The sequence below is a fragment of the Anabrus simplex genome, chromosome 2 (assembly GCF_040414725.1).
Source record: "Anabrus simplex isolate iqAnaSimp1 chromosome 2, ASM4041472v1, whole genome shotgun sequence".
Taxonomy (NCBI): Eukaryota; Metazoa; Arthropoda; class Insecta; order Orthoptera; family Tettigoniidae; genus Anabrus; species Anabrus simplex.
In genome coordinates, this window is record NC_090266.1 from 655,979,493 (window position 1) to 655,997,577 (window position 18,085).

At 39.1% G+C, this 18,085-nt stretch overlaps 1 protein-coding gene across 3 annotated transcripts in view; it reads right to left on the bottom strand.

Moving 5' to 3' along the window:
* LOC136864326 (A disintegrin and metalloproteinase with thrombospondin motifs 4) overlaps positions 1 to 18,085 on the bottom strand; it is a 644,921-nt gene that overhangs the window by 35,394 nt on the left and 591,442 nt on the right. For 2 of the 3 annotated variants that reach the window (XM_067141158.2, XM_067141157.2), the window contains exons 18-20: positions 14,735 to 14,861; positions 13,847 to 14,054; positions 4,795 to 4,959 (exon numbers count right to left, since the gene is read on the bottom strand). In XM_067141158.2, the coding sequence (XP_066997259.2) occupies positions 4,795 to 4,959; positions 13,847 to 14,054; positions 14,735 to 14,861 (500 nt within the window). Of the gene's footprint in view, positions 1 to 4,794; positions 4,960 to 13,846; positions 14,055 to 14,734; positions 14,862 to 18,085 lie in introns of those variants that run through there. The other variant, XM_067141159.2, reaches the window with a different exon arrangement.

Here is an 18,085-nt window from a genome sequence, read left to right on the forward strand (position 1 = left end):
CACCGAGGTGCCGGAATTTGGTCCCGCAGGAGTTCTTTTACGTGTCAGTAAATCTACCGACTCGAGGCTGACGTATTTGAACACCCTCAAATACCGCCGTTCTGAGCCAGGATCGAACCTGCCAAATTGGGGTCAGAAGGCCAGCACCTCAACTGTTCGAGTCCTCGGCCCTGCATGAAATGGTATTCGTTAGAATAAATTTACAGTCACGAACAAAGTCTACATTATAACATGTTTATATTTAAGATAATACATAATTACGTTTGTATGTAAAAATGCTATCTGTAATACCGCCAAATAAGTCAAGTATTATGTTAACGGAAGGGCGTAGTTTCGCGCAGTAATAGCGACAAGTAATACATTCCTGTAAAAATGCTTGTTCACTTCTCCCATACGAAGGTCACACTACGTGCTTCTCATTCAATCAGAGGTTCTGATACATAATTATATTTGTATGTAAGAATGCTATCTGTAATATCGCCAAATAATTAAAGTATTAAGGGAGGGCCGTAGTGTCACAGAATAATAATGACAAGTTATAAATTCCTGTAAAAATACTCGTTCATTTCCCCCGTACCAAGTTCACACTTCGCGCTTGTCATTCAATCGGAGGTTCTGATACATAATTATGTTTGTACATAAGAATGCTATCTGTAATATCTCCAAATAATTAAAGTATTAACGGAGAGTGACGAGGCGTAGTTTCGCACAATAATAGCGACAGGCTATAAATTCCTGTACAAATGCTCATTCATTTCTCCCATACCAAGTTGAAACTACGTGCTTGTCATTCAATCAGAGGTTCTCCGGAGGCACCGATTGAAAGCGCCTAGAACCTCCGCTCCGTAAACAACTGCTCTGTTAACAGTGCTAACATTATATCATGATTATTATTATTATTATTATTATTATTATTTACTAGCAGATACCCGTGGCTTCGCTCGCGAGGATTTTGTAATCTGATAAAAGTACTCATTCCTCGGTACTGTATGAAGACATTATCTGAAAATTCTTAAAGCATAAAAACTCACCCAAAAATCAAGTTTCATTTACCCCAGAAATTCTTTGTAAACCATGTTTGTGGTATAACCTTTTGGGGCTAAGACTATCATGTGACATAGAATTGTACATGTGAGAAACAGTCTTCTCTCAAGTCGAAAAAATAAATACATGTTTCTTTATTTTTAAAGGAGATTCCAAATACCTATTCCCAGATCTATAACATCTTCAGTTTTTGAGATATACATAAGTATCCCCATAAAAAAAATTCAACCCCTTGATCAGTCCTTCCCCCACCCCAACCCCAACCCCCATTTTAAGTGTATTTTCCGAAAACAAAAATACATGTTTCTTTATTTTTAAAGGAGATTCCAAATACCATTTTTCACATCTGTAACATCTTCAGATTTTAAGATATAAGTATCCTCATAAAAATAATTCAACTATTTTTCACTTCTTTTCACCCCCTTTTAAGTGCCTACTTCGAAAACAAAAAGGTACAGGTTCATGTATTTTTAAAGGACTTTCCAAATACCTAGTTTCTTGCCTCTAACATGTTAAGTTTTTGACATATAATGTAGATATACCAGCACTCATTTTTAAAATTCACCCGCTTTTCTAATTCTTTTCAGCCCCTTAACTGGATTTTCCGGAAACAAAAAAAATATATGTTTCATTATTTTTATAGGAGATTCCAAATACCAGTTTTAATGTCTGTACGTCTGTAACACCTTCAGTTTTTGAGATAAATGTATACACGTAAGAATAATTCAACTTCTTCTTCTTTTTCACTACTTTCCACCCGCCTTAAGTGGACTTTCTGAAAACAAAAATTACGTGTTTCTTTATTTTGAAAGGGAATTCAAAATACCAAATTTGACGTCTGTAACAGCTTCAGTTTTTACGATAAAGTATCCTCATAAACATATTTCAACTCCTTATTTATTTATTTATTTTCAACCCCACACCCCTTATGTCGATTTTCCGGGGAAAATGTGAGTTTCTTCATTTTCAAAGGAGATTCCAAATACTAATTTTCACGTCTGTAACATCTTCACTTTTGAGATATAAGTATCCTCATTAAAAAAATTCAACTCCTCTTCACCCCAGCCCTTTAACTTGATTCCCACCCTCCAAAAATGTGTGTTTCCTTATTTTTAAGGAGATTCCGAATAGAAATTTTCATGCGTGTAACCTGAAGTTTTTGAGATATAAGTTTCTCCATAAAAAGAATTAAAATTTTTCACTTCCTTTCACCAGCCCCCCCTTAGGTGAATTTTCCGAAAACAAAAAAAAAACTTGTTTATTTATAAAGGAGCTTCCAAATACCAATTATCACAACTGTAACATCTTTAGTTTTTGAGATATAGGTATCCTCATACAAAGTATTGAACTAATTTTTCAATTAATTTACCCCCCTTAAGTAAGCGATTACGTATTTCTTTACTTTGAATGTTTTATGTTTTATGTTTTATGTCTGTAACATCTTCAGTTTTTGAGATATAAGTATCCTCATGAAAGGAATTCAACTCCTTTTTCACTCCACCCCCGCCCGTTAAGTTGGTCTCCCTCCACCCAAAAATGCGTGTTTCCTTATTTTTAAAGGAGATTCCAAATACCAATTTTCATGTCTCCAACGTGCTAAGTTTCTGAGATATATTGCATATACGATAATTTTAAGTGGAATTTCCGGAACAAAAAATTATGTTTCTTTACTTTTACTGGAAATTCCAAATACCAGTTTTCAAATCTGTAATATGTTACGTGTCTGAGATAATTTGTAGATATAGTCTTTTTTTAAATTCACCCAGTTTGTCACTCCTGTTCACCCCATATTCATCGGATTATCCAAAAACACAATAATACGTGTTTCGTTATTTTCGAAGGAGATTCCAAATTTCAATTTTCATGTCTGTAACATCTTCAGTTTTTGATATATAAGTCTCCTCATAAAAGGTGTTCAACCACTTTTCCCACCTTTTTCACACCCCTTAATGGGATTTTCCAAAAACCAAAAAATACGTGTTTCTTTATATTTAAAGGAGATTCCAAATACCAATTTTTATGTCGGTAAACTTTTTGAGATATATATATCCTCATTTTAAAAATTCCCCTTCCTTTTCACCCCCTTAGCGATGGAATATCCGAAAATCCTCCCTTAGCGAGCACCTACATGTTAATATGAATGTACCCCTAAAATTTCATTTCTTTATGTCCAGTAGTTTTGGCTCGGCGATGATGAATCAGTCAGTCAGTCAGTCAGTCAGTCAGGACAAGTTATTTTATATATGTATATAGATTAGGTATGTTGGCAAGTAAAACAATCGTAATGATTTGATAGTTTTGATCATGTTTTAAAAACTTACTTCTGTCCAAAAAATACCTATATTGGCCCGAATTACAAGGTATTAAGCAATCACTTTCTTAACAATCTTGCCTGCTATATTACTAGCAACAACCGTGAATATTTCACAACTAAAGTAAACTCGTTTCCTCATCCCAAGATGGAGCAGCTCTTTTTAGACACACCCCCAGTGGAGGGGAGTTACATATACCACTTTTACTGCATATCAACCTTCCTGCCATTTGTAAATCTCTGGCAGTATGGTACTGGAAATCAAACTCAAACTCCCGAGAACAGCAGCTAATTGTGCTAACCATTACGCTGGTGGACATTCTTAACTACAAAACACAGACATATAGCATGACTGATGCATGTTTGCAATGCGCTCGTCGGACACGAAACTGTTCACCTAGTTGTGTGACCTCATCAGAGTTGCAGTAGACTTACGCTATGGAGGAAGAGATTTATTAACTACGAAATAGAGATGTACTGCAAGACTTCGACAGGTGTTTTTATTGTGTGGGTCATACGGACGAAACTATTCGCAAATCTGTGTGATGTAATCAGAGCTGCAATACGACTTGTATCCGTTTTGAAGCGGAATCGCTGTCCTTCTCTGATGAATTACGTTGGGGGGTCTTGTATGTGAGATTTCTTTTTTTCCTTTTCTTCATCTCGAAAAGCCAGGGGGAAAGGTCTAATACACGAGTAAATACGGTGATTACTTGAGAAGACTGTGAGGCACTTCAACTTATGAATAGGACTCTTCAAGTAGAGAACGTTGTCTGAGCACTTTTATTTGTGGTAAAGAGACTGGAGTGCTTAAAACGTTTCCTTACTCCTCATAATATTACACACTAGATAACACTGTAATTGTTATATAACCCTACTTACAGAAACTACATTGAGAGTAAACTGTGATGCAAACATTCCAGCAATAAAGACATTTTTCTCTCTTTACAATCTGCTTTACTTCACACAGATACAGATAAGTCTTATGGCAATGATGGGATAGGAGAGGGCCAGGAATAGGAAGGATGAGATGGTGGCCTTAATTAAGGTACAGTCCCAGCATTTGCTTGGTGTGAAAATGGGGAAACCATGGAAAACCATCTTCAGGGCTGCCGACAGTGAGGTTCGAACCCACTATCTCCTGAATGCAAGCTGATAGCTACATGACAGTAACTGCACAGCTACTTGCTTGGTATAAAGAAATCTACACCAAATGCTTTTAATACCTTCATAAAAAGACAGAAACAAAACATCACTTCATAAAATAATAAAGAAATGTACAATATGACAAATTACAGTATCTCAAATGAAATATACCATAATAAATTAGAATCAGGGTTAAAGAAGCATTCAAGCTACCTCACAACTCTAAGAGAAGAGTGCATGAACATGTAACCATTCAAATTCAAGAATACAGTCCTTTAATATCATTTACTTACAGGAGTCCATTCACCTAGCTCCCAGTGTAGACATGCCTCCCTGCTACATGCCTGCTTTGTGATGCGCTCACTGGAGTCGCATAATGATTCATTTATTGGACGGCCAGATTCATTTACACATTCTACCAGTCTGTACTGGTACCCACCACCACAGGTTTTTGTACACTGGAAAAAGAATGCCAATAAGGTTATCATTAATTCCATATCCACATCTATAAGAAAGAATCAGGAGTAAGAGTAGTAATAACAATTGCCAGCCTATACTGGCTGGCAAGAAAAACCTGTATCACTTTGTAAAAATTGAATCGGAAACAAATAAACAATAATATACAGGGGCACCTTTCTTTTAGGAAAGTTTTATGACCTAGGAGACATGTATAAAGCAATTTTGGAGATCAGAGATCATAAATACCACTCCATGAGCCATTTTTCAACCCTAAGTGCTTTGCACAGATTTCATTGTATCCACAGGCAATAAAATCTTAACCCTTAAAAGCTTTTGTGATACCAAAGCAGAAGCTGGTAGATTATCAAACATTTAGTACATTTTTTGTCACATGTAACAACATTTCTTCAGTTTATTTCCTCACATTTGTTGAATAAAGATGCCTCTTGGCCTAAATGATGTTGCAAAAGCTATTACATTAATTGAGGATGAACGTTTGGTAGCACATTTGGAAGTGTTCAGCATGCTCCATGACAATTCTGTGAATTCAGTATCTATCAGAGACAATACAAATCAGGCCATTGAAGGTTTACAACTGCCAGGGTTGGCGGGTTCCCGGTCCTTTGGGTCTTACGAGATTGCCACACTACCACGGTCCAGGCCAGAAATCATCTCAGAATAATAAGAAACGTTACTGTTAGTGGGAGGACTGCAATGCAAAGACAGTAAGAGGTCAAGAAGACCTGCCAGCTTACTCTCCAGCACTGAGCAGCCTCAGTGATGTTCTTCACAAATGAGTCACAATTTCATCTCCAGTCACCTAATGGTAGGGAAAGAGTATGGAAAATGACTAGGGAGCGATATTCACCCTATAATATCTCCGAGAGGAAGTCATTTGGTGGTGGCTTTGTCATGGTTTGGGATGGTATCAGCTTTGAGGTGCAAACAGAGCCTATCATCATTGTTAGAGGTGCTCTGAATGCACACCAATATATTGAGGAGTGTTAACAAAGTGTGTAATCCCCTTCGCTTCATTTGTTGGTGAAAACTTCAAACTGATGCACGACAATGCCTGCCCTGATGTTGTTCGTTGTATATTGATATTTCCATGCTGTCCAGTTTTTATAGCCATTCATCTACTGCTATCTGTCCAGAGATGATGGGAGACCTGGTTTTCCATAGTTGCAATTTTGCTTTTTCAGCTGATCTTATTAGTTCCCAAGATGTTCATAAAAAGACTGTGCCTGAACTTCAGTCTCTGAGCATGGGGTACATGGCCATGTAGTGAATGAGCAATTTATCGTTCAACTCTTGTCCTCCCCTTGTTCGCAGCCACTCTCTTTGAATATGTGGTGGTGTAATCCCTGCGAGTTGATAGAGCTTGTTGACTGAAGTAGACTTTAAGCAGCCTGTCACCAACAGACGAGGGCCACAACCACCCATTTGGCATGAGATGACAAGTACCAAACCAGGCATGCATACTGTGTGATGAAGTAACAAAGGGCCATTGCTGATATATGGATAGTTTGTGGTTGACTACCCCACCCCACTTTGATCCAGCCAGTTTATACCAGATGGAGATTTTCTGTTCACAGTTAATGAAAATGGGAGCTGTCAAGCATTACTCCCAGATGTTTTGGAGTATCCCAGAACTGTAGCTCGATAACCGACCACGCAAAATTCAGCTTGTGATCTGTTAGTTCGTTTTTCAGATGAAAGGCATAAGCTTGTGTCTTTGGAGGATTAGTTCTTAGCTGGTTTACAGCATAATAGCTGGATACGTTTTTTAGGCCTATCATCATCATCATCATCATCATCATCATCATCATCATCATCATTTCTTCGCTCCAGCAAGCCGGATGCGGTGGTGTACGAGCCTCCTCCAGATCAGTCTGAGTCAAGCATTTCATTTTTAGAATATAATTTTAGTGTAAATCTTATTTTGTTCTATATATTTCTGTTCAAAGTTGAAAGAATGAATGATGATTGGAAAGGAACAAACAAGTGTCAAATCATGAGGTTGCCTGAGTCTCATTATTGCTTTGTTCCACAGCTCGTCATGTTTTGCAAATTGTTTACTAGGTGGCCAATAGAATAGAACCACTCCCAGCAGAGAAAGGAAGCAGATACCCTGGACTTTTTACCTTCATTCCTTTAGAATCAGATGAGCATATAGGAGGATGCAGTGCTAGTCTGCAGCTCCAGAACATACTGTGAAGTGTAATGGAGTCTACTACTACTACTACTGCTACTTTTTCTTTTCTTTTTACAATCTACTTTACGCTGCACGGACAAAGATAGGTCTTATAGCGATGAAGGGATGGGATGGGCCTAAGAGTGGAAAGGAAACGACCGTGGCCTTAACTAAGGTAGAGCCCCAGCATTTGCCTAGTGTGAACATGGGAAACCATGGAAAACCATCTTCGGGACTGCCGATACTGGGGTTCGAAACCACTATCTACTGGATGCAAGCGCACAGCTGCACACCCCTAAGCACATGGTTAACTCACCCGGTGGTACTACTACTACTACTACTACTACTACTACATTGGCATCTCAAGAAACTGTAAAAGTAGTTAATGAGATGCAAGCCCAATAGCATGATTTTATTAGTATCATCTGCAAAAGTTAAACAAATGGGTATGCAGGACTAGAGGTAAGATAGTCTAGTTCAGTAAGAAATACACAAAATAGAATTATTTACCTAGGCTAAGGTGCAAAAGAAATACAATGAACTACGATTTATAAATTTAACCTTTAATTGCATAGTGTAGCATACCTGCAACAAGATTTTTAGATATTGATATGGGTGCTTCTGGAGGGAATTTTGTGAGCTAGTGTGCTCTTCCCATGCGCTCATTCAACAGAACACTGGCCAAGGGAATAATGAAATCGATGCAGTAGTTTCTTGCAAAAAATATTAAGTGTTTCTTTTTTTCAACAGAGAAATGCTACACAGGTTTCCACCAGTAGCCTGGAGTGCTCCCAAAGTGAAACACTGAGAAAATCATAAATGAAGAAAGCAGTCTGAATCATGGGTTCATCTGCAATTTTATCAGTGAATGAACACATGCCATATATGTAAATTATTTGTAGCAAATAAGCATAAAGAAAAGAGAGAGAGCACTTGTATATGTATAAATACAGTACGGTATATTATACATAGTAATATGTCAATTGTGAAACAAATATTTACCTGTGATGTAGCATATACACTGCTGGCCAAATATTTCTGGACAAAATGTATGTACCCGCATGAATATGTTTAATGTTGGTTTAATGGCAAATAATATTATTGTAACCAAGTTTCAAAGGTTGGTTGAAGTGTAACATGTATCTAAATAAGTTGGCACCAGTGATTACATGTGAGGTCGTTCAAGGTCACACATGCTTGGTACTTGTCCTGCCCCTCACAGCTTGCTGCCCGTCTCTTGCATCAACAAGTTATTGCTCAGTCAGTGTGCTCTTTGTAGTTTGACTAAGTGTTCTGGTGCAACAGCTTGGTTTCTTTATTAGAAGGGAAGTTGGTTCAGGTCTGATCTTCAAAGAAATCATGAGCATTGTGTTATATTATAACATAGTTATTATATTATTGCAATCAAAGGTCTTATTAATATTGTGTCATTAGCAGTACCAAATACAGTATGATTTTTATATTTTCTTTGCAAATGATGGACTGTGCAAAGACACTCAGCATAGAGTTATGCTCAGCAATTAATACTCTTTGTGTAGAAAAATATACGATACTGGAAATTGCTATAAAAGCTCAAAATCCCTCATTCAACAGTCAGTAACACCATTTTGCCTATGGATAAAATGGTGTCTAAACAAGACAAAAAATTGATCTGGAAGGCCCCGAGTTATGTAAAAAACTGAAGACAAGTATATAGTTATAGTCAACAAATGAGACAGGAAAATTAGAGCACAATTCAACGTATGCCATGGGAGTCAAATATCACTGACCAAAGTCAAGCATTGCCGCAAAGCTGCTAATCTTTGTGGGTGAATTGCAATTGAAATGCCACTTCTACCGAGCAAGTGGCTGTGCCGTTTGGGTCACATAGCTATCAGCTTGCATTCGGGAGATAGTGGGTACAAACCCCCACTGTCGGCAGCCCTAAAGATGGTTTTCCGTGGTTTCCGATTTTCATACCAGGCAAATGCTGGTGCTGTACAAGGTGTATGCATAAATTTACCAGTTTGTGTGGTAAAGAAAACTCGTAATTTTCAAGGGAATTCATTTTTTTGTTTATTCAAAATATTGGCCATCGGCTTCTACACACTTCAGCCATCTTTCAGGTAAGTTATGAATACCATGCCAGAAAAGCTGCTTGTCTTTTATGGTAAACCATTTGCTGGCCCATTTTCCAACTTCCTCAAAATTGCTGAAGTGCTGCTCTGCGAGCGCATGCCCCTTTGATGTGAAGATGGCACCAGGTCAGGGAGTACGGCAGGTGCGGAAGGATGTCCCACCCAAGCGATTTCAAGGTGTCTTTCAAGGTGTGAAACAGCGTGATGTAGTGAAACAAAATCACTTTGCCATATCTTCTGGCCCATTCTGGTCGTCTTTCGATCAATGCGTGATTTAAATTAATCATTTGTTGGCGATACCGTTGTGCATTAATGGTTTTGCTGGGCTTCAAGAGTTCATAATACACAATACCGCTCTGGTCCCACCAGACACAAAGCATGGTCTTCGTGACAAAGCGATTTGGCCTTGGTGTTGAAGAACCAGCTTCGCCAGGTGACAGCCACGATTTTCTTTCATGGCATTGAAGGAGCATTTCACAAGTGACTTTGCGATTTTCCATTTGCTGTCCATTCAAATCATGTGGGACCCATTTACCGAGTTTACTGATCTTCCCCATTGCTTGTAAACATCTGCTGATTGTTTCTTGTGACACATTTAATGCTTGTGACAATTGCTGCTGAGTTTGAGTTGGGTCATAATCCAGTAACGCCTGCAATTGCTCGTCTTCGCACTTTTGTGGTTTACCAGAGTGTGGACTGTCTTTTGTACCGAAATCACCACGTTTAAATTATCAAAACCATGTCTCACATGTTGTAATCAATGGAGCGTGTTCACCATATGTTTCTACCAGCAAACAATGACTTTCCACAGCCTTTTCCTATTGATTAAGTAAGAAAAGCAATGCGTGCCACAAATGTTCTTTTTCAGGCATGAACATCGACATGATCACTGAATGATACAACACAGGCGCTAGTGTTTGGTGGACTCAACTTGTGTGTGTTGGTAGGTTTATGTCAGACGAACAAACTGATGTATGTGATGCTGCGTACTGTTCGTTGGCACCACCTCTTAGTGAAACCAGAAAAGACTGATGCATACACCTGGTACCTTAATTAAGGCCACGGGCAGTTGAGGACCGGAAAAGTGTGCTGTGGACAGATGAGTCCACGTTTGAGGTTTTGGGCTATGGCAACAAGCTTACGTTTAACATTTAGTGTCATAAAATCTACATCTTGACTGTGTCACTCACAGTGAAACAAGAAGTGGGTGGTGGTTTGGTATTGTTTCACATTTAATATAGTTGGTATGCTGAACCACATTCATGGAATACTGGACAAAAATGGCTACCATTCCATCCTATCTTGGAATGCTCTTCAGTTTGGACAGCAACTTGTTGGGTATGGTCTGTCTTCCAACAAAACAATGACCCTAAACACACATATTGCTATTGCATGAATTATCTGCAAGCCAAGCAGAACTTTGTGGAATTGTCTTCAACTGTTAAAAGAGAAGATTGAGATGAAAGGAAAATAATGCACATATGCAAGGAATTTACAAGTATGTTTTTTAAAACTAATTTCTAACTAGAAAATGAGGTTTTCATGTCATATCTCATCAAGGAACTGGCAATATGTACAAATTTACTCCCACAGATCACTGGAACACATCAAACTTTCTTCTTATGAAAGAACACCCCCCTTTTCGAAATAATGTTTCTACATATTAGGTCATCTTTAGTACATATAGTACACACTAAAATGATATTAAGTACAGAACACACTAGTGGGATCTGAACTCACATATGTACTATATGTCTTGAACATAACCTAATACACTGACTGACAGAGCAAATGCAACACCAAGGAGGAGTGGTTCGAAAGGGATGAAAGTTGGGGAAAAAACAGAGTCGGCACGGAAGAATAATTGATGTTTATTTCAAACCGATATGCAGGTTACACAATGCGCACGGCATCGACTCAGTAGGATGTAGGACCACCGCGAGCGGCGATGCACGCAGAAACACGTCGAGGTACAGAGTCAATAAGAGTGCAGATGGTGTCCTGAGGGATGGTTCTCCATTCTCTGTCAACCATTTGCCACAGTTGGTCATCCGTACGAGGCTGGGGCAGAGTTTGCAAACGGCGTCCAATGAGATCCCACACGTGTTCGATTGGTGAGAGATCCGGAGAGTACGCTGGCCACGGAAGCATCTGTACACCTCGTAGAGCCTGTTGGGAGATGCGAGCAGTGTGTGGGCGGGCATTATCCTGCTGAAACAGAGCATTGGGCAGCCCCTGAAGGTACGGGAGTGCCACCGGCCGCAGCACATGCTGCACGTAGCAGTGGGCATTTAACGTGCCTTGAATACGCACTAGAGGTGACGTGGAATCATACGCAATAGCGCCCCAAACCATGATGCCGCGTTGTCTAGCGGTAGGGCGCTCCACAGTTACTGCCGGATTTGACCTTTCTCCACGCCGATGCCACACTCGTCTGCGGTGACTATCACCGACAGAACAGAAGCGTGACTCATCGGAGAACACGACGTTCCGTCATTCCCTCATCCAAGTCGCTCTAGCCCGGCACCATGCCAGGCGTGCACGTCTATGCTGTGGAGTCAATGGTAGTCTTCTGAGCGGACGCCGGGAGTGCAGGCCTCCTTCAACCAATCGACGGGAAATTGTTCTGGTCGATATTGGAACAGCCAGGGTGTCTTGCACATGCTGAAGAATGGCGGATGACGTGGCGTGCGGGGCTGCCACCGCTTGGCGGCGGATGCGCCGATCCTCGCGTGCTGACGTCACTCGGGCTGCACCTGGACCCCTCGCACGTGCCACATGTCCCTGCGCCAACCATCTTCGCCACAGGTGCTGCACCGTGGACACATCCCTATGGGTATTGGCTGCGATTTGACGAAGCGACCAACCTGCCCTTCTCAGCCCGATCACCATACCCCTCGTAAAGTCGTCTGTCTGCTGGAAATGCCTCCGTTGACAGTGGCCTGGCATTCTTAGCTATACACGTGTCCTGTGGCACACAACAACACGTTCTACAATGACTGTCGGCTGAAAAATCATGGTACGAAGTGGGCCATTCACCAACGCCGTGTCCCATTTATCGTTCGCTACAGGCGCAGCACAGCGGCGCATTTCACATCATGAGCATACCTCAGTGACGTCAGTCTACCCTGCAATTGGCATAAAGTTCTGACCACTCCTTCTTGGTGTTGCATTTGCTCTGTCAGTCAGTGTACATTGAAAGTTCATTTAGAGTAGAATGTGGTTCACAAGAACTCTCTATTTGTCCATCTATTCCATTCATTTATACATTGTTGATGTTTTTATGAAAATATGTACAGTAAAATACATTGATTTCAGTAATATATGTGTTATATTTTCCTCATTTTATAATGAAAGAATCCCCCTGGGGAATTTTAGTTGGGGAGGGGGGGGGGACCTTTGAGATAAAATCATCGGTGGGGGTGAAAATCCTCCCATCCCCCATGCGATTTTGCACCCTGGGGTACTGGTACATGTTTCAGCTCTTTTGAGCCATCTTAAGTCACTAAATCTTCACAACTGCTTAAGATAAAACCTAAAAATCTAGAATTCTTACATGACCTGAGTGTTGTGCATGTTAAAAATATTGACAGTAGTCTTACTTAAAAATTAATCTAGCTGGCCCCGTGGTGTAGCATGCTTGCCCCTTAACCTGGAGGACTTGGGTTCGTCTTAGCCAGGTCAGGGATTTTTACCTGGATCGGTCATCCGGTTCGAGGTCCACTCAGCCTACGTGATTACAATTGAGGAGCTATCTGATGGTGAGATGGCGGCCCTGGTCTAGGAAACCAAGAATAACGGTCGAGTAGGATTTGTCGTGCTGACCACGACACATCGTAATCTGCAGGCCTTCGCGCCGAGCAGCGGTCACTTCGTAGGCCATGGCCCTTCGGGGCTGTTGTGCCATGGGGTTTGGCTTTTTTTTTTTAGAAATTATTCTAGAAAGATTATTAAATGTATAAATGAATGGAATAGATGGACAAATAGAGAGTTCTTGTGAACCACATTCTACTCTAAATAAACTTTCAATGTATTAGGTTATGTTCAAGACATATAGTACATATGTGAGTTCAAATCCCACTGGTGTGTTCTGTACTTAATATCATTTTAGTGTGTACTAATGATGACCTAATATGTAGAAACATTATTTCGAAAAGGGGGTGTTCTTTCATAAGAAGAAAGTTTGATGTGTTCCAATGATCTGTGGGAGTAAATTTGTACATATTGTCAGTTCCTTGATGAGATATGACGTGAAAACCTCATTTTCTAGTTAGAAATTAGTTTTAGAAAACATACTTGTAAATTCCTTGCATATGTGCATTATTTTCCTTTCATCTCAATCTTCTCTTTTAACAGTTCAATGCTTGATCAGAAACTTGGCTGGCAGTGTATGTAACATGCAAAACAATCTATTTGCTCTTTAAACTACCAACATTAAATTTTAAAAACGGTTTTCCTTTGTTATAAACCTTCCAGAAAATTGAAAAGTAATGTTTAAACATCAAAATTTGTAAGAAATGATAATTTAAGGGTTAAATTACAGTCCAAGAGATATCTAGATGGAATAAAACTTACTACTCCCCATTCACCAAATTTCCATTGACCTTTGCATGGTTCCTCACATTCCTCTGTGGTTGAGGGCATTGGAAAATGTTGAGCACAGATGCTATTATTTATTGTTCTGCTCTGGTGGTTTGGGAATTCCTGGACACACTGGAAAGAGACAGTCCTGTATCCTCGACCACAGGAACTTGAACACGCTGTTATGGGTGTCTTTCTCCACCTGAAAGAGATCATTAATTCTCATCAGTTTGAACCAAAATATTTTATGGCAATAGTTAAATACTGCTATCATGGGTATATATAACATTTTTCCAAAAATAACACTCCAGATGTGTACATTAAGGACGAATTACTTTTATCCAAGCAAGAATGCAAACCATGCTCAGGTAGAATGATAATAATGGTTTCTTTAATGAGAGATAATAATGAATAATATCAAGAGTCCAAGTCACATCTAAAGAGAATAAAGCTTGCAACTCCCCATTCACCAATTTTCCACAGTTCCTCTCATTCTTTCAAGGCTGGTGACATAAAAATAATTTAGTAGCAAACGCTATTAGGCTATTTTTGGCAAATTAAACATTTCTTTGTCATTTTTTACCTTGTATTTCCCACCTGGTTACTTATTCCTGCCACCCTGCTAATGAAAATTTCTGGGGAGAACACTACTACTACTACTACTACTACTACTACTACTATTTTAACTTGTGATGTTCCTTCAATAGCTGTTGGTTTAAAGATATCTCAACAAACTTGATTGGGTTTCAACATTACAGTTTTCTTGAAGAGTTCACAACTTTGAGTTTAATCTAAATCTAACTAGAATTATTATCATTATTGGAAATCTTTTCTAAATCTCCATAAGCACTTAATTGGTACTTAATTCAGTTATTTTCCTACCTTATAGAGCAATGAGTATTGCAATGCTTGATTTGTGGCCTTGGTTTTGGCATTTCGGCACAGCAACTTTCAGGCACTCCTTCATTTCCGTCGAGGAGTGAGCAAACAGGCTTTCGATACATGTTACCTAAAAGGGAACAATAGAATTAGTAACTTTATTTCAGTAACTAAATACACACTTATTAATGAATAATGGAACTCTCCAGCTGAATAGCAGCAATTGTTAAACTATGAACTCTGCAAGAAGGTAGGAGTAAACATGACAAGGAATTTAATTAAGGAAGCGGGGGGGGGAAGGAAGAGTATGCAATGACTAGGGCTCGTATAATTAAGTGCTTAACTTTTCATAAATATGTATTTATTTTTGTGCTTAAAAAGTGGAAAATATGTGATTAAGTTTCCAAAATATGTTCTTCATTTTTTACTGTAATTAGTATAATTATAGATCCCCGGTGACACATATGGTGTTTACCAGACATAATTAATTAAAACTCAGCCATAAATCACCCAACAGTGATCCAATTTACTCTGCCACCTGGAAGAATAAAACGTAACTTTGATACTGTATTGAGGTTACTTGAAAATATAGTTGGAACATCCAGCTGCTTGAATGAACCAGTTCATAGTACACATGTCCCATCAGACGTAAATCTCAATTAACAGGCCGGCCCTTCCCGCAGTTTCCGAATCCTACAATACTTACTATGCATGGGTAATACAAAAGCATGTACGTGCTGTTTTCAAATTTTATTCTAAATTCTCTACATAGATAATATAATCTATATAGACAGATGGTTGTTTGCACTGAAAAGGATAACAGTATAAGACTTTTTTATTTGTAAAATGATAGCCAGCAATACGGAATTAGATTTATAAGATGCAGTTTTATTCTAAATACCGTAGTGGAAGAAAAGATCACTTCAGAACCTTGATTGCTTTGCCTTATACCACTACTAGAGTACCTAAATATGCTCTATTGATATAAAAGTAAATTAAATTTTAACACGGGCATGCCTACGCAAACACTCATAGTTAGATGCTTAAACACAGCCATCAGATATAATAAAATTCACTATTTGGTATTCATCATCAACTTACACTTAAAGAGAAAGAATACTAAACAGTATTTTGATGTGCAAGACATGTAGAACATATACACACAAATATACACAGGATTTTACCATTTCCAAGTGATAATATATAGGCATACACAAAGAACATACTAGTTATTCCACCAACTGATTGTCAATGTGTAGAACAAAATAATGCAAAATGGAAACAGTCTACTTATACCACTCAGTGCCATACACAAAACTGCTTATAATGGAGCATTTTGCTTTTAACATACATGTACACACAGAAAGAACAAACTGCTTTGATTTCACGAATGAAGCCATGCTTAATGTAAAAAAATGTACACGCCATTGTAAATGCAAAAGAAAAAATACATTACACATTCTATGCTTTAGCATTACAATGCACAAAAAGCAGCTTTTTAAGTTTTGAAAAAGGAAGCTTTGCCTATTTTAAGTTAAAAGAGTTTTGCAAAAAGCTTCTCTCCACATTAGATGAAATTACTGGTGCATATTTAAAACCTACAATGTCTGACAGTGAAAATTCTTCTTTGTTGGGCTCCAGATCTCCATTGCCGCAAAGGACATTACTACTGGACACTAGTTATTTGCACAAGTTTATTTTAACCTGAGTTCTTTGATAAGACGTTCATTAATTTTGCCAAAACTTGTTCCCTGGGCACCCAGGGAGAATTCTGAAGCTTCTCACAGACTTCAAGAATGACCTGCAAGGTTGACTATAGTGGTAAATTCTTCCTTTCAAGTTTTATGATTGTGAAACTTAAGAAAGCATACCAAGTCTCCTTGAACTCCCTTTGCACACTTAAAGACTTAAAGACTCAATAATGCACAAAGCGTCATCTTTGTTTAGCTCTTCGAGGACTGATTTTATAAGTTCAAAATTGTTCACATAATAGCTCGCAGGATCCAACCAACTATCCCACCTGGTGCACACTGGTTGTGCAGGTAGCGGCACATGGTGCATACTGTGTGCTACACATGTTAAATGAATTATCTTGCTACACAGAACTTTGAACTCTTGGAATGCTTTAACCATGTAAGGTGCAGCATATGACATCAAGAGATGCACTTTATCATGTCAGATGCCATCAACTACAGAAGCAACACAGCACAATTAAAAGCTTTAGCTAGTGTATGACAATTAGTTTTCTCAAGATGAACTGTTGTCAGTAAAAATGACAGTGATGGATTGAATTTTAAAGCACTGAGTATGACCTTGGCTACGTACGGTCAGTAGTATCAGTCATCTCATCCATTGCAATCCATGCTGTGTTGTTGCCAATTTCACCATGAATTATGTGCACTGTCTCAGAGTAAAATTTTTGTAAACAGTACTTACATAGCATTGACTCATTAGGTGGGAGGAAGTTTGATGTACTTCTCTAATGTTTCACGTGGCATTGAATGCTGCAGTTTGTTAATGGGTATGTAAGTCACAAGAAATACTTAACATTGCTAGAGGCTTCACGTCGCACCGACACAGATAGGTCTTATGGCGACGATGGGATAGGAAAGGCCTAGGAGTTGGAATGAAGCGGCCGTGGCCTTAATTAAGGTACAGCCCCAGCATTTGCCTGGTGTGAAAATGGGAAACCACGGAAAACCATTTTCAGGGCTGCCGATAGTGGGATTCGAACCTACTATCTCCCGGATGCAAGCTCACAGCCGCGCGCCTCTACGCGTACGGCCAACTCGCCCGGTGAAATACTTAACAAAGACACTGTGAGAACTGGCAGATATGTCTGAACGTAGTTTAAAAATTATTGTCGTGTATTGTAGTATCTTATTAGAAATTAGAGTGCTTATTTTCTGTAATTAATGGCAGTTCTCATCCTGTTAGGGTGTTGTAGGATGAAAATATAGTACAACTAATTAGTATTCTAGTGTAGTAGTATAAGAATTACCCTATTGTCATGTGATCTTTGTGTACTAACTTCTTTTCTTCTTTTCTTTTCATTATCCTGCAAAGAATGGCTAAGGAGTGCAAGTGTAGGAACTGTGGGTGTGGCCAGGAATTAAGGAGTATGAGAGGGGAATTGGAAAGTTTGAGGGAGATAATTACGATTCTCTTAGAGGACAGGAAGGAAAGTAGGCCTCCCTCAAACAATGTACAGGATACAGTAGGCGTAAAAGAGGGATGGGAAGGAAAGGGGAGAATTGTAGAAGGCAGGTGGTCTAATGTTTTAAGGGGAAGGACATTGCAGGCTAAGGGCTCTATTCAGGATCTGAATTCAGGACAGGTGTCTGTGAGAAATCG